This window comes from Haliotis rubra, unplaced genomic scaffold (assembly GCF_003918875.1).
Source record: "Haliotis rubra isolate DU_JTF1 unplaced genomic scaffold, ASM391887v1 Scf786, whole genome shotgun sequence".
NCBI lineage: Eukaryota > Metazoa > Mollusca > Gastropoda > Lepetellida > Haliotidae > Haliotis > Haliotis rubra.
In genome coordinates, this window is record NW_025767508.1 from 1,381 (window position 1) to 24,903 (window position 23,523).

General features: G+C 43.1%; 1 protein-coding gene across 1 annotated transcript; it reads left to right on the plus strand.

Moving 5' to 3' along the window:
• Positions 1 to 13,041: 13,041 nt before the first annotated feature.
• LOC124261034 (sterile alpha motif domain-containing protein 9-like) lies at positions 13,042 to 22,653 on the plus strand. The gene is made up of 4 exons (XM_046695354.1): positions 13,042 to 13,320; positions 14,936 to 15,266; positions 16,530 to 22,357; positions 22,576 to 22,653. The coding sequence occupies exons 1-4, from the start codon at positions 13,123 to 13,125 to the stop codon at positions 22,651 to 22,653; spliced, it is 6,435 nt and encodes a 2,144-aa protein (XP_046551310.1). The 5' UTR covers positions 13,042 to 13,122.
• Positions 22,654 to 23,523: the final 870 nt, after the last annotated feature.

A 23,523-nucleotide genomic window follows, 5' to 3' on the forward strand; every position in this document is an offset into this window, starting at 1 on the left:
ACTATTGATTTTAGTTTGATAGCGTCGGCTGGTTTCTTGCCGGTGAGGCGACGGGTGGTTTCTGGTGGTTGATGGCCGACACAACCTGAGGTAGCCGCACCACCCATTCAGTCGATTGTATCCCCGGGTTGGCCATCTCTATCGATACTGATGCCCGAATAAAGCTCGGACAAAGTCCTATTGAATCTCTCAACTATGGCTTGGCTGCGATGAGCCCGGGCCGTGCGCCTGACCTTTGTATCGTGTTTGTCTAGCAGGTGTGACCACGGCACCCATGAACTCCCGCCTGGTGTCGACTTGCAGCTCTGTGGGCCACGTCAGTGGACTGCATTTGTACATGCGTTCGAATCCGCGGGCTACCTTGGCCGAGTCTTTTCGCAGTCAAGGGTTCAGCTTCCTTGTAGGGACTGGCCACGTCCACGACAGTTAGGGCATACTTGTACCTCTTATCATGGGGTAGGAACAGAAGGTCGGCCTGGTGAACGCTATTGGATGCGCGGTAATACCGAACCTTCTTCGAGGCACGTAAGCGTGGTACTGGTAAATAGATCTGCCACAGGGCTTGTTTTTCAAGCCACGCTTTGGCCTCGTCCGGGGGTACTCGCGCCATTTTGGCCAGCTTATGTAATGCGCCAGCTCCTTTCCAGTACCCACGCGGGCTGTAGTAAATAGCCTCAAACTTTCTCTGGTTCCGTGACATCCTGACATATATACACCTATGTTCTTGGTTCAATTTTCTCATGCCCGCATCATCGGCGTGCGTGTTGATCCCATCAATAGCTATCCAAGCTTTAGTGTCCATCGGCGACAGGGACGTCTTGTTTATAGTCAGTCCATATATCCTATGCCCATCACTTCTAAGCATGTTCATTTTTATGTCTGAAGGTGCGGGTCTTGAACAGGGCTTCCTTGAATCTGGCGTGTTTGTAGTGTTGTTTAACCACGTGCTTCTTAACACCCTTTCGCCTTCGGATCTCACCATTGTCGGCCTTCAGGATGGAGTACATCTTGGGTCTCAAGCCTATGTACTCAGCTATGGCCGTGCCAACACACTCGTCCTTCCTCTTACCGAGGACCTTTTTATTTACCGCTGTGTATGGCATGGTCCTTGGGGTAGTCGCTGACATCATTACATAAATCGAGGCGTTTCTTCATGTCCTCGTACACGTCCTCGGTTCGAATCTCCATCAGCAGGAAATCCGTGTCTGTGTACAGCACTTCGCACCTGTCGCCGTACTGTTTCTTCAGTTCGTTGTAGTAAAAGTGGTACATCAGGTGTTTGGATAAATCGAGGATGCTCATCCCCACGTGAAAATAGGCGGTTGAATTTGATGTGGCTTTTCTTCATGTGTAGGGCAACCAGGTCGTCGGTGAATATCTTGCTCGGTTGAATGCGGGCTGGCTATCAGTTTCCTGAGCTTGTCTTCCTCTTTCGACCCAACCAGCTTCACGGTCACGCATTTCCTCAGGTTCTCCATAGTCTTACCGAACACCGAGTTGTTCATGAGCTTGTAGAGGTTTTTCTCAAAGTCACTGGTGGCCAGCTTTCGCAGGTCCGTGTTCATTCTGATGTAGGGCTCCATCCAGGGTCTCCGTCGATCACGAGCACCCTGTGTATTTTGGTCAGCCTCATACCCAACGACAGGTACAGCTGTAGGGTTTCGATAGTGAACGATGTGCTTGGTCGTATTCATTAAGTTGGGCACGAGTTTTCAACGTCTGCCACCCGCCCACCCAGCAAGTTATGTTGGTACTCGGACATCCAGTCTGGGTTAACCCTCAAACGTTCGGGGGCCAGGGGGTAGCTGTTGTGCGATGTGTGTAATGCCTTGGGGTATTCCAAGTCCACCTCGAGGATATAGCCTTTGTTCGAATCCGGCGCGATGCTCATAACATCGATCTCGGGTGATGCCCATTCGAATCCCCCTGTGGGTAGATACTGGCTCATGGCCCAGCCGTACAGGTTGTTGGCGTGTTGGGTTGATTCGGGTTATAACCCTTCACGTATTGATTATTGGCTTTTGTGTAGCGTTTAGAGGCCATGGAAATCCCACCTCGCAAGCCTTTCTCAATGAATAGGTGCATGTCGTAATCGGTGAGCAATTCCAACTTAACTCCTGTCTTTTTCAGCAACAGACCTGGGCTGGTGTAGTACCATGCGGGTCGAGTTGATACTGCTTAAAACACGTCCTCCTAAACGTCTCAAACACGTCGGCTAGCAGGAGTACATCTGTCCTCAAGTACAGGTCGTGGTAGTCACCCAGATTCTTACAGCCCACTTTATTCCATACGTTAATCGCGTGCGAGTAATCGTCTTGGGTGATTGTCGAGTCGGTCAGGTTGCTGTAAAATCGGTTGATGGGGGGTAGTCGGGTCTCTGCGAACTTGGCCCAGCCATCCATGTACTCGTAGGGGTACACACCCTTCCTCATCAGCAGGGGTCGAGTCTCGGCGTCGGTGTATCGATCGGTGATGGGGAAGGTATCGTTCAGCCTTGACCAGACTGTTGAGTGACGACAGGAGGAACTGAACCGAGTAGATGAACCTCAGGCCATTCAAGCTGAAGGAGATGTATCTCTCCTTGTTGTTGGGGATGCACGTCAGGTTGCCGTGGACTTTCACGATGGCCTGCATGATCAAGTGAGAGTCGTATCCTCTCAAGTTGTGGAAGACCACGAGGGGATGTTTATTGTCTTGGGGTTGATTCTGAGCTTGAGGTTACACATGCTGTGAGCGGCCTCTATACTTACGGTGGCGGCAGTGATCTCTCAACGAATCGCCATTCAGCGGTTTATCACATACATGACAGTGAGTGCTGCAGCGGTGAGATAGCCGGTCGGCTTTGAGTCATACGCATGGGAGCGACTGTATACAGCCCATTCCTGATAGTTTTCTCTTCCTCCTTCAAACACTTTAGAAACTTTTCAGCCGCGTCGGGTCCCCTGTACACTACGGAGCTTTCGTTTCCCATCACATCGACGACCACGTATCCAAACCCACAGGCCTCGTGCTCCTGTGTTTTTGTGTGTTGGGGGTACCCCAGCATCAACAGGTTTGTGAAGGCTTCGGGTTGGCGTAGATGATGTAAGGCACGGGCATCTGATTCTTGTGGTTGTCGAATTTTAAGATATTGTCGGCTTCCTTAGGCATGTCGACTCAGTAAATGGCTTGCCGCCAGGCAAATCAATAGATGGCTTGCACGAATCTCCCATTCTCTATATTAAGTTGCACGTCCATAATCACATTACAGATATAATTTCCATTTGCCTGCGGGTTGAGCCTTCTTGGTAATCTGGATTGTTATCCCTCGCTGCCGTTGTCGATGCGGCAACTGCTGCCGCAGGTAATTTATCGTCATCCATGGATCGCATGTCCAACAATAGCCGTACTTGGTGGTCAGGTATTCACCCGATCTGCACGGGCGATAGGTCCAGGTCCTTGTGGACGTGTTGGTGCCAGGTCGGTAGCTGAACAACTGGTTGGGCATGCCCTCGATGGTCACTTCCACCTTTTCAATCTCGGGGTTGAAAACTTCAAGCCTATCCCATCGAACGGCTCGTAATCCCTCACGGGATGATCAGGGATATCTTTCATCGATCGTGCCGGCACCTTCTTGTCCCGATTGATCGCTCTATGCCTCAGGACCCCTATCGTACAGGATGGCCACCTTCCCCGAGTAACTGGTTTTGAACCTGCCTTGGCCAGCTCCGGGCTGAAGTGACCATGTCGAACTCCAGATCGATGTTGGCTTCATCACAGTTTGGCGTATGACGCACGACTTTGCTGTAGTCGTATTGAACGTGAGCTCGTGATTCAAGCCTATCACCCAGCTGCCTAGTAAAATGGCGCGTGTCCGTCAACAACTTCGAAGTCGGCGCACGCAGAACCTGTTCCATGACGCTTTGGGCGATGGCCTTTTCACCCTCTGAGATCTTGTCTAGCTGGTCTTGCGTGGAAGCCTTTACCCCACACGCAACCGGGTCGATTTGTTTATACCTTGGTACACGTCATTGACGCGTTCTCCCTCGCTTTTCAAGAGGTCCCCATAGCAGTGAAAGACGCCGCTGTTGTCGATGCTCAGCACCTCGTTACGCTGATCTTGATGGTGGTTTTCTTGATGATGGCCCGACCTATGTTCCGCACTAGCTCGCGTTTGTCGTTGTCGGAGGGTCAACGTGAGGTTGAACGTCAGTCGAACCGTGCCTGGTACGATGAGGTCATTCTCACCCAGGTTTGGGAATCTAACCAGCAGCTTTTGGTTCTGTTCTATCTTGCTGGGATTGTGCGACTGGCGCACGGCTCTGACGCCTAGAGGCTTTCTTTGATCTTCTGAAAGGATCTAGTTTCCTACCATACATTGTTATATAGATAAAATATAAAAGTTTAATATAAATAATGGCTGACGACATCGAAATGGATGATTTTGACGCTGGTGCGTCCGTTGAAGTGGATTCCGGTGAAGACACCTCATTCATGGGCGGCACCTTGAGCGTAACTTTTAAAAACAACCGTCAACGACATTACAAGGGGTTAACACAGGATAAAAATTACGTCAAGCCGTGGGGAATAGAGTATTCCAAGTTTACGATCGATCGATGACAAAAGGGCACGCTGCTATTGAAAGCTCATCCGGAGATCGATCTAAGTGAATAAAGCGACGCGAAAACCGCTCGCTTTGTCTACTCTCACGGTCGCCATGGTACTGACTTTATCCGTGATAGATTAAACATCGCGAGTTCACGGTGGCGCCACGACTAAGCTTCCCGAAGGTCGTCCAAGATTTGCAAAACATCATGGCGAACTCAGCGGTGAAGGTGATATACCCCAACGTGCTAAAGAAACATCAGACATCAAAAAAAATATTGACCATGTACCATGATAAACCCTTGCCGGTTTTGAATTTCCCCTGAGGGAACTGTAGGGTCTAGACAAAGCCTTGAAGCGCGTAATGCAGCGGAGAACTCGCGTGAACAACATGGGAAACTGAACAAAGTCGACAAGCACATCGCTCGCGATAAAATAAAACTCACCGAAGCGGAGGACGATGATATGAAACGTCGTATCGAGGGAGAGAATAAAAACTTGGAAGACGATAGATGGACTCGGTTTGGAATCCGCTTCCTCGAACTGGAAGCCCTCTGATCCCAGATCAGTCGTGTACGGGAACCATCGATCGATTCCTAAATGAGGGGACACCACACTATCTGACAGGATCCGAATCCTCTTCTGAGAGCAAAGGGATCAACATCGCCAGCATTCTGACGGCATTGGGCTTCATCATATCAACCCCTGGTGATGCGCTGCTGCGCCACCGGCTGCCCTCGACGGTGGTACACCAGGTGGTACACCCACTGGTGTCGTCAGAGACTGGATAAAAACACCTGAAATCCCTCTGGGAGGCCCTGGCTAAAATCGCTGGTAAGGCGCCGAAGCCCTGCCCGGCATCCTGGGTAGCATCGTCTCGTGGCTGCTCAGCATGCTGGCTAAAACTGTCACGTGGCTTGGTCAAAACCTGTTGGCAGCCATCGTCGTAAAGCTATGACGGGTCCTGTACATAGTGGCTAAGGAAATTTTTAAACAAATAAGCCCCCACCCGACTGCGACGACCCGCCAACCACCAGCGCTGTTTTCACGGTCGATGTGCTGCTGATTGGACGCCTGCACGTTAGGGGTTGGGGTTGTGGGGGTGTTGGTTGAACCCCTGGGCTCTGGGGGTGGTACAACTATGGCCGTTTCACCCGTGGGAGGTGGGACATGACTCACGTTGATGCCTACATTGACGCACCCAACTTCTGGTCGGCCGTGGCTATAACTATTTCGTTGTTGTAACCAACCACCTTTTACTCTCGATTGCATATCGGCTCCAGAGCCATTTACAATCCCACGTCGAAGACGTAGTCGACTTTCGACCGGCGTATTCCAACAAGTCTTGGTAGCGTCGGATAGCACTCGGGAGATCAACTGGAGCATTGATAGCATCCCTCGGCGTTGGACCAGCGAACTGTTTCTGCAGCGCCCTGGACAGTCCCCTTACCGATAATACTGGGCAGCGTTTCCGCCTGTGCACCTAACAGCGCCCACACGCACGTTCGAATCGAGTCGTTCAAGCGTTCGGTGCCAGCACGAGTAAACCCTTTCGACGTCCAGCATGAACATTTTTCAATCGTCCACGGGCCCCTGCTCGAACCTCCAGACTTCGGTCATCCTTGCTGGTGTCGAAAGCCATGTAACAGTCATCCCACTCGTTTGTTGTGATATGATACGATTTGTAACACAAATCTTTCACCAGCTGTTTGCTGACTTACGCGATGTGTTTATTGTGAGTGATGGGGATACTCCAACCCATATGGTTCGAGCCCGGCAAACGCCAATCCGTCTTCAGGTCTGTTTGAATTCATTGCAAACGCGTTCATAGGCCCGTTTATCATACTGGTTCTTTACTGCGTCCCATGCTTTGTCCTGTGGGATTGGAGCACTGATCTCTTTGAGGATACACCTGACCTGGTAGTACACGCCGAAGTGTCGGTTAATGTCAAGCCACACCCGATGTGAAGCGCACCACAAGGCGAAGTTGAGTTGATTCTGTCAGAACTGCATCAGGTTGTTGAACCAAGCATGGACTACCTTAGCACTAGTCACCGAAAACCTATACCTGGCAAATACATCTATAAACTGGGCGCCGAAATACAACCCAGAAGCATCAACCACAATCTTCATGTGTGGGAAATCTATGTCCAGTTTAGGGTAAAACACTCCTGGCTTGTACATTTTAAAATTATATATAATGGGTATATATACTCATACATAGAGTAACACTTCCAGGAATAACGAGCGGAGAGTCCGTTCAGTTGATACACGCAATCGATAACACGTCGGGCCAACTCGAAGTCGCACTCCTGCGATATCAACAACAACAAGCTGTTCGTCAGTGGCACCCGCAACCAGATAACTGACGTCTACTACAGTGTGTACTAAGTGACGAAGTCTTCAAACCCTTAGGAGCCGAACTCAAGATGAACGACGCAAACGGAACAGTGGTGTTAATCAACAATGGAATAACCCTCTTGATGCTCGGCCGACCATTGGCGAGGACACTCGGGATGTCGCCAGACGAGATAAAACCAACAACTACCGTCACAGGCACGAAGTTACCCGACCTGGTACCGTACCGAGAGCTGTGCATTCATCTCGGTCAGTTGAGCATAACGGACATTCAAGGTGGCCACCCTTCCACGATACTGAGAGCTTTATCGGTGAAAACGGAGAAATACAACGACGGTAGAACCGAGTCGTTTTCGCCGCGTCAGTATAAGAGGTTAACTCGGGGCAAAATCCCTGAGTTGATAATATCAGTGTTAGATATAAAGCATAATCCTGTGAATATTGGATACCTCAGCATAACGCTTCATCTAAAATGACCAAGCACAAGGCCTCGGGATGAAGTGGAAAAAAATGCGTCAATGCGGGGGATCTCCGACCTCGGGGACACACGCAGATTCGACGACCCCGGAGTAGATGGTAAACTGTACGCCTTGCAACTGAAAAACAACATTTACAAACGCGTTGAAGTCCCCTCCATCGGTGGAACCCTAGGTGATATAGTAGATGTCTCAGGAGTAGCCCTCAACACTTTCGGTTCGACCTAGTCCGCGATCGGTGATGATAGATGGGCGGTATCCCAATCGTTGGGAGGAGGCAAACTGTTCGACTGTTGATGGCACGACTGTCGCCCGAAACAAGCCATATACGCTCGTTGTTACCCTCTCACGATTGGTTTCTCAACATTAGTCTAGGGCTCCCTACGTGTTCACGGAGAACAAAGACAACTACCTAAACAAAGTCGTGAACAACGGAACCCTGCTCGTGGCTTACGTCCCGGCTCAGAGACGTAAAGCGTAATCATCAGCCCTGTCGCCAGTATGGCAGCCCACATGCTATCGAGTAAACCGGGAGTGCAAGGCTGGGCATTGCAGTTGGTGTCTGAATTCGCATGGCGTGGTCAACATCCTGGCGAGCCTACCGGCTAACTCCACGCTGATCATCAAAGTCTACCTAGTGGAACCATCGCTGGATGAAGTCAGAAATCGTGAAGGGGATCAAACTCCGTGGGTGAAACGGCACCAGTATTAGGGTTTGCACTGTTTACATGCGGGTGGGTGTCGACTCCCACACCAGTCTGCAGGGGTCACCGTGACCGTGGAAGACATGATATCACTCACCAAGATCTTCCTACCGACAACATACTAGTACTTCCATGGGGGTAGTGCACCCCTGAGAAATTATCAGAAAACAATTGGAAACTATCTCGTAATAGTATTATAGCAATGCCCAATCGTCATCGGCCCAGCGCCACACTTAACGATCTAGGAGACACGGAGGGATTCGATCTGCCTGGTGAGGAAGGTGGTTCATATGTCCTGCTCTTCAGAGACGGCGTGTACATCATGGCAGCCTCTGGCAGACTTCAGAAGAACCCGCATGGGTTGATCAACATTGCCCTTACCGCGACCTTATACATCTCTAAGAGACAAAATGGGTTTGTCTCGAAATTAGGAACAACTTTCTCTTGCTCAGGGTTTTCATTCCGGGTCTATTGCATATGTCAAGATAGGCACTGATCACCTATACAACACGTTAGTTTCAGTAGGAAAAATAAATTAAGGTTTGTCGCCCCCAATGCCCAATTGGGGCTTGTGGATATATACCCACGCCCACACTCATCATAGAAGTCCTCTTTTTGAAGATAGCCCCGGATAGTTCACCAGTACCACTTTTTACCCAGGGTGGCAATATACTGGCTACGCGAACACATATACCAACTTTGCAAATTATCTTCGCCCACAACCCGGATGCCTTAACGGATCCTATAGACCCTTTAGTAAGCCTCCGTGGGGTTTATGTTAGAGCAGAGGTACCTAATAGCCTCTCACCTATTACCCAGCCTGATGGCCTGGACCTTGTAAGCTTCAAATACACTACACAAGATTTAAATAGCACACAATTAGAAAATATCTCATAAAATATATTATATATACACACACAGGATGGGGCTGTTCCCTGTCGTAGAAGAAGTCGCGAAGACCCTGGAAACAGTAGATGGATTCCGCTTCAGACAGTTATGTGACGTAAAACGCCAACTAGAACAAAACCGTGACGCGGAAAGCACTATATAAGAAGTACCATAGAGCTTTCAATATCGTGGGACGGGACTGATACTGCCCTTATGGCAACCAGCATGGGACTAGGGGCAGGCGTTGGGTTGTTGGCCACCATCGTGGCCGCACCTATAGTGCTAGGCATTGAAATAACAGCTGGGGTTGTAGAGGTGGCAGGGTTGGTGTTTATGTTTGCATCCGACCCAGACTGCATCGTAAAAGCGTTGAAACCACGACGAGATCAGGGTTCTGGCGAAACAAAGCTGAACACAGTAAGTGAGCGTATTTCCACAGCACTCACTGACAGTAAGATCTCAGAGGAGGAATTTCGTTCAATCCTCTCTGAACTCGACAAGAAATCCGGTCCAAGTCTCGTAAGTCTGCTATCAGCGAAGACGAGAAAAAATTACATAGATCAGGGGGTACGGAAAGCCCAGCAAGCCTTTATTACAAACACCAAAAGAGATCATAGGCGATTCACATTAAAACTGTTTCATTGAGGTCAATGCGACATGAGTGTCAAAGTGCTAGTTCGCGGTCATAGCGACACTATTGTGTCACGTGGGGTCAGGAAGGTAACTTTGGGATTCAAAGTGAGTATATACAATGGTGGCGAGATCTAAGGGCCCGACAAAAGCTTTATTTGTGAAATAAAGCTTTACAGAGCTTTGTTGGACTTGGTCTCCGGACAATCTTTGTATATACTACTCGCTTCCCAGTCGAACCCACCAAGAACTTTCTGGAGAATATGTAGGCTCCCCAACACTGCAGCCTTCTGCATTACCCAGAGTGTCAGAAGGGCTGTGCTCCGGTGGAGAACCGGACACTATCTGATCTGCAGCAAGAGATCAGGAGGTACCAAACCAAAGGGCACCGAGAACAATGGGGGTCAGACGTCAGGTATGCTTCGACATTTCAAATGCGCATATTTAGCATGCTTTTCCCGAATCTTGCCTATCACATTGCTTTCAAAAGGGACAGAAAGGAATTCAATGATATAGATAAATTCATTATCTTCATCAAAAGGACAAAAGATCAGTTTTGGGGATGCTGGAATTGCTTCCTCAAGAGCTGTCTATGGGCCTATTCAAAGACGTTTAAAAGCATAATTTTCCATGACGCCCTGGACGTGTTTAGGGTCGTATCATGGATGGACCTCGAGTCAAAGCAATGGCCACAGGCATGGCAGAAGACGATAGCAAGCATGTCGGAAACAGCCCCATCGCTATATTCCATGAAAAGCGAATTGATGCTACTAAAATGGAATGGATGTTCCCATTCTGCAATTCAAGGAAATTATACACTGAACTAGTACAAGACTTAGTGTGCTCTATTACGTGTAAATTTGTTTTGAATCGGATTTATTCGTTTTTGATCAACAAAACCGCGGAATATCATTTTAAATTAAGAGATTTAAAGAAGCGCTCAATTTCCGTGATTAACTTGAGTAAACCCGAACAATTATTTCGGATTACTCACATTTCTTCGGATTACTCCTTATTTTCCACAGCCATGTTTATTGGTCATTTTGCGTTTCCAAAGAGACTAAGTAGCATTGGCTGAAAGTTCATTACTGATTAATCCAAGTGTATAATGTAGAGAAAGTTCACCTCAGAGACAAATTCCAGCCTGATTACAACGTTGGAGGCGTTTTGTCAGCAAGTCAACAAGCCACAGCCACCATATTCCGTTAGTAACCTCCTACGACAACCATGGGTCACTGAAGATCAATTCTAGCTTGGGATCTTCACGGGATAAATAAAATGGGAGTAGTGTATGACAATGTCATCATCAACGGCTGGCATTTCAGGAACCACCGCTACAAATCCCTTTCCACACATCAATTTCCACGCATGAGAGAGTCATTTTGTGCACATGCGAGATTATCCATTTCAAGTCGGAGTTTAGCATGTCCCAGCATCCACAACACTATCACGTAAACTAGTACAAAACTTAGTGCGCTCTATTACGTGTAAATTTGTTTTGAATTGAAAGTGTATCAGTTTATTCACGTTTTTGATCAACAAAAACACAGAATATGTTTAAATTAGAGATTTATAGAAAACTCAATTTCCGCATTAACTATGAAGTAAAGCCGAACAATTATTTCGGATTACTCACATTTCTTCGGATTACTCCAAATTTTCCACAGCCATGTTTATTAGCCATTTTGAATTGCCAAAAGAGGCTAAGTACCATTGGCTGAAAGTTCATTTAATTCTAACCCGGATCTTCACGAGATAAATAAATGGGAGTGGTGTAAGACAATAAATATCAACGGCTGGCTAGAACCACACAAATCCATTCACATCAATTCACGCAGAGAGTCATTTTGTGCACATGCGAATGTCCATTCCAAGTCGAGTTTAACATGTCCCAGCATCACAACACTATCCACATAAACAAGTATGTAGAATCGCAGATGAAGGTTTTATCCGTCTTACTAACAGATATCCTATTACTGGATTCCGTGGTATCGATATGCTGTTACTTATAATGAAAACATGGTCTAAGAAGATATTCCTTGGGTCGTACTAAGTAGTCATTTATCCTACAGTGGAATCGGTCAAATCAGACTCTGTGTAATCCGGTGTTCTCCATAATCCGGACTACTCTCTGAGTTACGCCAAAATTGTTCTTAATTTATCATTTAAGCGTGCTTTATAATCCGGACCCTCTCAATTACGGATTACAGACTAAAATAACAGTACCGACAATCAACTTGCAATGAGAACAATGCTTTGTGACCCGGACGTAGCTGACTAAAATAACAGTACCGACAATCAACTTGCTATGAAAACAATGCTTTTGTGACCCGGACGTAGCTGACTAAAATAACAGTCCCGACACTTTTAAACTTGCTATGAGAACAATGCTTTGTAATCCTGTCGCAGCTGAATAAAAATAACAGTCCGTTGAATAAACATCTCTGTTACTTCTGTTCACAATGGTTGACTAAAAACATTGTATTACGTGGACATTTACAGAGGCAGAAGCAGTTCATGTTAACAGACTTCTTCCAATGAAAGTATAAATAATATATTGAGTATAAATAAAAAACAAAACACAACGATTCAAATTGTTGAATGTCCTTAACAAAGGGAGGTAACTCATCGTGGCAGAGAACACGGTAACGGACAAAAGTAACTGTTGTCTAATCCGGACTGCTTTACAATTCCAGATTTCACCGTAATAGACAGATTCCAGTGTATTTCTGTACTGTTTATATTGGTATAAATTAAGCTTTAAAGAAACCGTACTACTGTTTTGACAAATATTGATTTTTGAAGTTATATTTAGAATATTAATATAGATACTGTTCAAGCATTAATAGGGATCGTGGAATGTTTCAAGTTAAACGTTTGAGGCTTGAATGACATAAAATCATGAATAACGAATGACAGAAAGCACATGCAGTGATTGAGTCAACCGTGATGCTTGAGAGCATGGCGGGCAGGTGCACTTGCATGTTTCGAAGGTTGTCAGTATTGTAGCTGCAGTGTGTGCTAGGGATTCACAGACACGCTACTGAGCCCATAGTTGTGACTGCTGTTGTCTCACCACCTGTATGTTCAGGCGTGGCCCTCAACGACCACCTAGGTTTAACGTAAAGGCACTTCAGGGACAAATCCATTGTTATCAGATCAACTGTCTCTCTAACAGTACTATGTGATTCGTTGTAAAGCATCATGTTACTTATGTCATTAAAAACGCAATGGTCCTTGGCAAATATTGTACAGTATTCACAGATACATACATTAATATTATGACACTGGCACTCGAGCAACAGAAGGGTCGACAATCGAAATCTCCGTAAATACAGTTATGTGGGCACTGTATTGACCTGTATTAGTGGTATTGTCACCTACATATAGCTGTTCATATCTTCCAGATTACCTGGTTCAGTGCGTGGACTCCCCCTATGAGACTCGTGAATCTACTGTTAACCGTAACATGGAGATGACATATGAGAAGTACAGATCAGAAAAAAGACCTGTTTTGGTCTGATATACCTCACGAAAAGGCCACAATGGTGACCAAGAAGAAGAAAACTAAACGCAAGAACATGCACTTGCGGACACCTAAACTGTGGGGCAGTTTAATGCAAACACCACGACATGCATTCAGGAAGAAGAAAAAAGTCACAAGTCACCATGTCCCAAAGGTACACACACACACGCACGCACGCACGCACGCACGCACGCACGCACGCGCACACACACACACACACATACATACATACATACTTCAATTCATCCGTGCAGGTGGATATGGGGTTGAAACGACGGCGAGTCGTCAAATTGCACTTAGCTGTTGATATGTGTTATGTCGACAGTAGTGAGTGAGTGAATTAATATTTAACGTCACATCGACAATATTTCAGCCATACCGTGACGTGAACAATCTATACATTAAACCTAAATAAACCTTTACCATAAAACGCTGTCGTCAAAGGACAGTTGTAATTCCTCAGTATGAATTCATTTTTCAACATATTTGATGTAAAAAGATATTCTATTCTTCATATGGCGCAGAAATTTGGGGTTTACATACACTTGGAAAATTAGAAATGGTACATTTGTATGCCTCTACAAAGTTTTTGGGTGTTAAACAAACACACCCAAATATCATGATCTATGTAGAATGTGGCAGGTTTCCTTAATATCTATATATACTCTATTGAAAGCAATTCGGTATTGGATACATTTATTAAACATGCCAACCTAACCAAAAATGTTATAGAAAGAGTGCTTTTATATGATAGAAATGGACAAAAACTGTATGACTGATATAAATCAATTATTATTTTCTACTGGATTTGGATATATTTGGCATAAAAGAAATTGAACACATATTCATCAAATCATTTACTCAAAGACTAAAAGATATGTATTTTCAAACTGGCAAAAAGATTATCTACTTCCGCAATATCCATACCTGTCATGTTTAAATGTAAAAAGCATAGGGTAAGTTTAAGATGCTCATCTCATGAACTTTTAATTGAGAAAGGTAGATATGTAAATACGAACAGAGAACATAGAACTTGTCAGTTATGTTATTCAAATGCAATTGAAGACGAGTATCATTTTCCTCTTGTAGGCCCTAACAACAATAATCTTCTAAGCAAATATATATATGCCCATCAAAACAGGCTTAAGTTTTCACTACTTCTAAACAGTTCAAATACTGAAGAAATTGAAAACCTGTCCATGTATATTTTCTACGCATTTGTACATAGAAAAGCGAATTTGTTCATTGAACGTGTATAAAGCAATTGTACATAGTGTACTATATGAGGTACCCTGAGGTATAACATTTGGAGTACCATGAATAATAAAATTTATCACCAAACTGTGTTCCACAGGAACATTTGGTTCAAAAAACCATGTTTTCATAGATACAATGTGACAATGCTATGATCCAATTCAATGCTATGACATCGCTGCACTGCAAATGTAATGGCAGTACCATGTTCAGAGATGTACATTTTACATCGATGAAGGTGATTTTGATGATAAATAGAATCTCACCCGTGTCTTCTGATATCAAATATATCAACACTCGTTGTTAAAATATCCTTTTTGTGACTGACTCGTGTTTGTTGTTTAACGCGCCCCTACCTGAGAGGCATGATCGACATTGAAACTGACCGTGCTTGTTTGAGATTTGATTGAAAATTGAGATTTGATTAATTCTTGTCATATAGCTGACATATTGCGCGATGAGGAGTTAGCCAAACATTTGTGTCAAACGTTGTGAAATTACCATTCACATTTCAGAAAATCTGTTCAGAAGAAGACACATCATTCCTCGGTCATGTTAGGGATGTGGTATATAGACCAACTGATGATGACACATTCCCTTTGTATGTGAAATCAAGAAACACATACAAAATATGTCTGAAAGGAAAACTGAATATGGTTCAGCTCAAAGAGGCTATTGAATACAAAGACAGCATTCCTGCAGATCTACAGATGCTGACTCATCATGGCAAACTGATACGGCCATCCACACTGAAGAACGTGCAGCCAAATGACACAATCCATGTCATTGTAAGGAACAAAGGAGGAACGAAAGGCGCTGAAAAGAAACCATTACTTAAGAAAAAAGGTGATTGATGCACTTCTTCATGGCTGAAATTTCACATGCTTTTTCGACCAATGAACTCCAACATAAAATTTGTTTCTGAAATTCCATTTCATTTAAATACCTTTAAACGATTTGGATTTTTTTCTTATTCAAATGGAATAGATGTAAACGTTGCTTAGAAAGTACGAGGGTCGATCAAAAAGTACCTAGCCTAACTATATTCTCGATGTCCAATGTTTGAAAAGCTTCCATTATATTTCGAAGGAATCGTTACCAAAGCCATATCCAAACTTGAGTAATGTGTGGGTAATGTGGTTAACCAGATATTTGTCATCACAACACATTGGTGTACAGTATTTCTAACAATATTGCAGAAAATGAAAACGGTAAGCCCTCAGATAATGCCAGATAAAATATGTTCAGTATAGTATTGGATGACTTCCCGTCATGATCAACAATCAAAGATTTGGACTGCCTGATTTATACTTTGTCGGGGGCTATCTCTTAAGGACACACCCATTTTAATCTTCAAAAACATTGTGTCCAGATATTCAAGCTGGCACTTTTTACAATGTATTGTGAGCTGACACTTGAGTGACCATTCAGTATTTAGTTTGAACCCTTGTCATCATGTATGCATAAGTGAAAACATTAGAATAATGTCCTTATGATTACGTCATCTGAAAGGTAGTGTCTCCAAAACAAGCTCTTTCGGTCAACATGAAGGGGGGTTGGGGTGTCACTTAAACCAGCGATTGTATTTTCAAATTGCTTATTTATGAACTTTAATATCTAAGTGTCATTCTAGGGGACTTCTATCAATCTCAAACACACAACATATTTCCTGCATATTTTGTTTCCAGAAGTTTTTCATGCATTTATTGTAGATTTTGCGGTTTTGAGGGTACCAAGGAAAAGGTCAACCAAAATGGGGATCGTGAGACTGGAACATAGCAAAACAAAATTGTTTGTGCTTGACAGATAATATGTAGAAAAATAAAACATAAAAATAACTGCATTTGTATCGTTTTCTTGGTGATTCTACATACGTTTTGATCGCCCTCGTACATGAAGTTTTCTACAGTTATATATTAATTCTTGCACATTTATATAATGCGAAAGAGTATGGAAAATTAGGTACTTATTATACATAACAGTTACTACTATTGTCCCTAAATTCACTTTTTGTTAAGTGTCCAATTTGCATATTGGAGGTGTACTGCCGTGACACTTTTATATTTAATTCATATATAATATTTTTCACTACTTCTGTTTATGTTAAAGGACCAGGCTTGCCCAATACTGCAACAGAGGAAGAGGTCCAGGAGTGGCTATTACGCAGCGTGAAAGTACCTAAACAGTTGATTAAGGATGAAGTGAAATACGTAAATGGGGACATGCTCAATGAATACACAGATTCCAATGAAATGAGAGAAGAACTTGGACTTCCCATGGGACTTTGTAGGAAAATTCTATATTTGAACACCAAAGAATTTGATGATAAAACATTTGGATTGAGTAGGGAACAACTGGAATCCTTTACACCAAATCACATATGTGATTTTGCAAGAGATTCTTTTGCGGAAGACAAAAACCTCGGTAAGATTATTGAGGCTATTAAAACTGAACATATTGATGGTTTTGTAATAATGTTATATGAGAATCATGAAATGCTTGCTAAGGACTTGAATATTAAAAAGGTTTTAGGTAGGAAATTATTACTGTATGTAAAGAAGAGGATGAAGGATAGCTCAATGACTACCACAACAACAATGCACTTAAATGAAGCAAGTGACACACGACATATTCCATCCCTTGGTTTGAATCAGAGGAAGATTCCATCAGCAGCTGATACAACAAGAGAACCTTTCGCAGAACTACCTAGTCATACCCCTAATGCTTCTTCAAGTACTTCCTCACCAACTGTGGAAAGTCCTTCCATTACCTTCATACAGGAACACTTAGGATTAGATATTAAAGAATACGTTGGTGAAGATAATCCGAATGAGTACCAACTACTTGCAATTCACAGTTCCTGGGAACCAAGTCATGAACTGGCTCAAATGTTTTTATTCTGGATTTTATGCAAAGGAAACGACTTTGAGGACACGTCTAAGAGAAGGAAACTTTGGAGTTTGATTGTCCAGAATACATCGACTTGGTTACAAACTTTACCTGATAAAGTACAATCTGATTTCAAGAAAGGGAAAGGTGAATATCAATTTCAGTTCAAAGGACGAAAATCGATCCGTCTGAGCCAAGTTGGGGAAAAGATGATCAAATATGAAAACATAACTCTCAAACAAAGAGATCACTACAAAAATCATATTCTTATTTTGCCTGGAAGTACTGCTCCAGTCCAAGACCATGTGTATAGAATATATGATGGAAATTACCATTTGGAAGCTTCAATAAAGGATATCACAAACAAAATGTTTTGTATTGACGATACATTGACATGTATCAAACCTTTGAGTTTTGACCCCACTCCCTCAGAAGAAGGTGAACACCAAGAGAAGGATCTTGGTCTAACTTATTATGGTGAAATGAAGGAAAAGTATGGAATATCAACACATGTTTCTAAAACAACTGCTAATACAAAAGCCCAGGATGGAGTGTCATTTCAGAGACCAAGGCCATTTAAACTGGACAGTCTTTGCACAGTATATTTCAAGGATTATGTTATGGATGTGACAGAAAGTGGAAGTGGAATGATAACACCGTCCTTAGAATTCAAATACTTTCGATCAAGTCTTGATACTGGTAACGAAAACAGTCCAATAGAAAAATTTCTCACAGAGACTTTGCGTTTTGCCTGTGGTTGCCTTAACAGACGTCGAAATGGAACCATCTATTTTGGAATTGCTGATGAGAAACCTGTTGGTGGAATTACACGCAGGCATGGTCAGATAGTGGGGTTCCCCATCATAGAAGTTGACATTGACAGTAAAATAAAGTACGCAGATGAACTGAATGAGGCCAAATCAAAATGTTTTGACTCACCATTAGCAAACAGCGCTGCAAAGGAATGTATCAAAGCACCCGTTTTTGTGAAGGTTGCCCCTTCACCAGACCAGGTTCCATTGTTTGTTATGGAGGTTGACATAGAGCCTGATTCACGTTTTTGCGAAGGCATAATTTTCAAACTGGATTTATCGAAAATATGTGGGAAGAAACAGAGACCATTCCTGTTTGTTCGTGATGGACCCGAAACAAAAAAGATTGGTACTGATGCAGAAGAACTACACTTTGTAGACAAATTGAAGGAATGGGACAATAAGCGCAAATTTGAAGAAGAACGGTCAGTTGATAGACATTGGTCCGATCAAAATGATCACAAATATTTGGCTGAAAAACTCTGTCGTAAATTATGCAAAACTAGCAACCAAATTGATTCTTCACTCTGGCCAATTCTAATTTCTAGCAAGCCACCAGATGCATTAAAGTCATCACTGTTTACTTCTCTTAGTTTCATCTCAAGCATTCCTTGGTGTGCAGTTTTTGATTTTGATGAGGAATCGTTTAGAAATGGGATGTGCAAGCATTTTTTCAACAGTACACAAACAACTCTAACAAACGGAGACATATTCCGAGATGTTGAGAACAACAACATTTTGAGAGAACGATTAAAACTCCCAGAAAACAATGTGCTGATATTTTGCAATGGGCGATCTGACTTTCGAATGCCTCACCTCACAAAACATGAATGGAAAAAAGAATACTCCCCAAACGTTAAAGGAGCAATAAACTTTTTTCAGCAAAAATCAGTTATTCCACCTGGAAGAACTATTGCGGTGTTTTTACTCTTTGCAACGGATTTTCATGGTTTCTTGGATATCTTTGGAGAGATGACAACATTCTTTGGAAGTGAAAACATTGTACTTATTTGTGAAGAAATAGGCGTATTTCAAGAATTTCAACGCATGGCTTTAGTTCAAGAAATTGTCGAGAAAGAAGACATTGAACGGAATTGTGTTGTTGGCATGACGTGGGAGCAGACCAGTACTTCTATCAACAATCTAATAGGTGTTGACAAACAAACTGTAACATCTATACCAACCAGCAGTGGAGCACCTGTAACAGCTGAACTAAAATTTCTAGAAAGCATCGACAGTTTACAACTTTTGAGTTACTCACAATGCGAGGACAAAACATTTGAAAAACTATCTGATAGACAAACATTTAGTAGAATGAAGGAATTGAAGTTTTATCAAGGTAACAGGGTTGAGTGGTGGAATTTCTTTTTTGACGGACATGTCATGGAAAGACATTGCTTTCGTAGACTGAAATCTAAAGTTTTTGATGCCCTCAGTGGAGAAAAAGCAGACAAAATATCAAGAATTGTGCCTATATTTCTTCATCATGAACCGGGTGCAGGCGGTTCAACTTTAGTAAGGCATGTCCTTTGGGAGTTTCACAAGGAGTTCAGATGTGCAATCATCACAAAACTGGAGGAAAAGACTGCTTTAGACATACTTTCATTGTGGCGTTATAAAGAAAAGGACATCAAATACGCCAGACCTCTGTTGCTACTTATTGACTCAATAGTGGAGCAAAAGTTAGAGTTGCATGACATCCATCACCTCGTGACAAAAGAATCTTGGAAAGTTGATAGCCACATGAGATCCCCTATATGTGTTTTCCTCGTTTGCAAAAGAGATGAAACCCTAAATATGCCTCAGCGAACTCTACGACAAGAGGTATCTGAGAATGAATACCTGCTGCAGAAGGTAGAAGACGGTGAAAAAGACTGGTTGACCATGAAGATACAGCAACTAGAAGACACAAGCAGGGATTTGGGTCTCACACATTTCAAAGGAGAATATTTTATTTCCTTCATGATTCTACATTCAGACTTTAAACAGGATTTTCTCAGAGATACAATTCGCAGTTTGATGAGCCGAATGGAGTTTGAGGACAAGTCATTCAAGCTGCTGGCTTATGTTGCCCTTATCATATCATTTGTAAGTCCCCCAAATGGGGGTGCAGCCATAGCGATTCCTGTTGAATGTTGTAGTGAACATATGGGATTTAACTCCAGGATGAACAACCAGTCCAGAAATCTTTCCCTTTGGGAAAACCATCTTGAAGGCCCTTTAAAAATATTATTGATAATTGAAGCAAAAGAAAATGGCAGCGGAAAACAGATACGAATGGCTCATCAAAATCTGGCAAAAGCTGTGATAGAATGCATTCAATCTAAATATTTTAAGAATGATCTAGCCAGTATTGCTACTGCTTTCCTTGACTCAGATCTACTCAAAACTTCTTCCTTTGCCAAAAAATATTTACATCGGCTATGTGTTGAAATGCTCATACGACGAAAAAAGGAAGAATATGAAGATGGTGAAAATACAAAGTTCAGTCCACTTATTGAAAGCATTATTAGTGAAACTAAACTGTATTCAAAGGGTGCAAACGTTTTAGTTAAAGGATTTGAGCTGATGCAAGATGGTTTCATTGCTCATCAACTGGCACGTTTACATCTTCATCACAAAGAATACATTTTGGCCAAAGAGTGGGCACAAAAGGCAGTGGCACTGGATCCAAAGAGATCCACCTTCTTACACACGTTTGGATGTGTCTACAAACATCACTTTCTGAATCTGAAGTTGTGGGAATCAACAGATAAGAGAAAACCAGACGATCCCAGTACGACAGATGCATTAGATATGGCACTAGGTGCATTAGGCCATTTCCAAAACGCAAGCACGTGTGACAAATATGAGAAGAACCTCTTGGCATATTTCGATACTCTTTCAACAGTCAATTGCATTGCTAGATTTCTCTGTGAAATTGTTAACATTGGCACACCTGATGTTGTTCACAGATATTTGACTGAAGACAGTTACTCTCCAGAATCTACTGCATCCTGGGAAAACTACCATTCAAGACTTAAGGCTTTGTATGACACAGCCATGGGTGCAGTCGGTGTGTTAGATGAACATATTTACTACAGTCAATGTTCTTATGTGTCTAAATATAGCCATCAACAAAATGAAGAACACAGAAATTCGAGGATTATTAAGAAACGTCTTCCTGACTCCTTTCAGGATTTTGTAAAGTTCTTTTGCCAAAGAGAAAACACAAATGATCCACCATCCTATATCAGATCGGATGTACTCATGGACGGATGGCATAGAAGGTGTGTTGTGGCTCTGCATGGAAAGAGGCTGGTAGATGTCTTCAAAATTGCCTTCCCTAAAACTGAACAGATACACGAGAGTGTGCACTACAAGGGGAACGCTAAGAAAAATAGGAAAGGAGAAAAGCCTGTTCCCTCTGATAGCCTATGGAGGATTCAAACACATTTAAAGAGCATAAAAGATAAAAGTGCGGAAGACTGTTTGACTCTTATAGCTGTTAACCTTGCTCTGGCTGAACTAAAAGCTGCAAAGCAAACAAGTGTTTCAGAACTGTATGGGTATTGTCTTCAGATAATACGCACAGAAAGAAGAGGAATCGCGTTAAGCATGGCCTATCTTTATATTGTGATGTTTCTGTGGCCACAGGTGAAACAAGTAGTAGCATATGATCACACACTGATGAAGGAGGCTATGAAGTTCCTGTTTGATGAATTCAGAGCAACCAAACAGCGAAAACCAAGAGGTGAAAATGAGTTATTCAAACGAGAAAACAATATTTTTCAGAGCATTGCTCTATTCTATTTAGCTAAAGGTAGAGGTCTGTCATCATTTTCCTATCACCTCTCGCCCCTGTTCCTTAAAAGGAAACAACAAGAAGAAATGTGGGAAAGCAGCCAAGTTAGAGAAAAGCTACAGTTAGTACGAGGCTACACAAGACTAAAACCAAACAGTGGCACAATAAGTGTTATCGTGGACTTGAAAGACTTTGACATAGATGAAGAGCTAGAATTACGAAATTTCAAATGCAGGCGACCGGATATGACTGAGAGACCGATTTCATTCTACCTGGGATTTTCATTGTCTGGCCCTGTCGTGTGTTACATATGCCCTGAAGAAACGTCTATGGATCAATGGCAACTTGCTTCAGCCTATGTCGATTATTCCGTATTCCCAGAGGAAAAGCTTCGGCAGTTGCTGAAAGACATAGAGAAAATCAAGGCAAAAAGAATCCGGCGCTCAGAGGAGGTAAATATGCACTCCATTTACTAATTAACAATATCATTATTGTTAATACATCCTTCATAAAAGATATACATTCACTATGTGTGATATCATTATGAGAAACTATATTTTTGGAGAGAGATGAGATAGTTTTATGAACTTTTATTAAACTCTGTGTTGGACGTGTGAATCTACATATGCTGTGATATGTATATGTGGCATCGTATCCCTCCTAATTTCAGACAGACCTCTTGAAGGACGAAGCAGCAATCAATGAAGCACTATTTAGATATGAATCGGAAGAAGCCATCATTGACTAAAACCTGTGACATATAAAACGCCTGGATGATATGAAAAACAGGTTTTGTACTTAATTCCAAGAGTGTGCAGTTTGGTGAGTGAGTGTCTTTAATTCCTCCCTGATAAATAGGAGATATAATGAGGTGAGGCTGGAAAATGTTTGAGTTAATGAGGTGAAAGGGAGAGTTTATGTCTGATGATGTCCAAAATGTCCAACCTTGATCGCAAGTGACTTGTTGTCAAAGTGAAGTTCATGTCCACCAAGGAGAGCTAGAGTTTGACTCTCAGGGTCCATAGTGTCCAGTGTCACATATGTGTCAGGTCTAAAGACGCCAAGTACGGACTTCCACATGATCTCTCTGCTCAAGAGAACAGATGTAGGGCCAGGTTGTCCAGAGTCACAGTGAGGACACCAGCTTGCAACTATGGGTGTGGCAATCAGGCGAAGCAAGCGGTAGTATTCACTTCTGTGTTTTGGGTCGTACTTGCTGAGGACCCACAGATAGTGGGGAGAGAAGTAGCTGTGTAGCTGCGAGAACACGTGCAGGTCAGGGTCGTCGTTAAGTCTATGTCTCGGCGAGTTGGCTTCAAATGTTAGCACTGCTTCCTTAGCGCGATGTTTCCAGGAATGTTTAGAAACTCTCAGACCGTTGTATGCAGAGTTCAGAAGGTTAGAGATATCGTAATGTCCACAGCCGCGCTGATCTGTGTTGTTCAGGTGGCAGATGGAGAATCGAAAGAGGACAACAGCTTTAACTGTGCACGGACTTGGATAAGTAACATTTCGGCCAAAGAGGATGATCTAACTGATTCATTCTTGAGACCAATGTGCGACATGTCATCATTCATTGTTAACGAAGAGACAATGGATGAAAACCAAAACTGTTGTA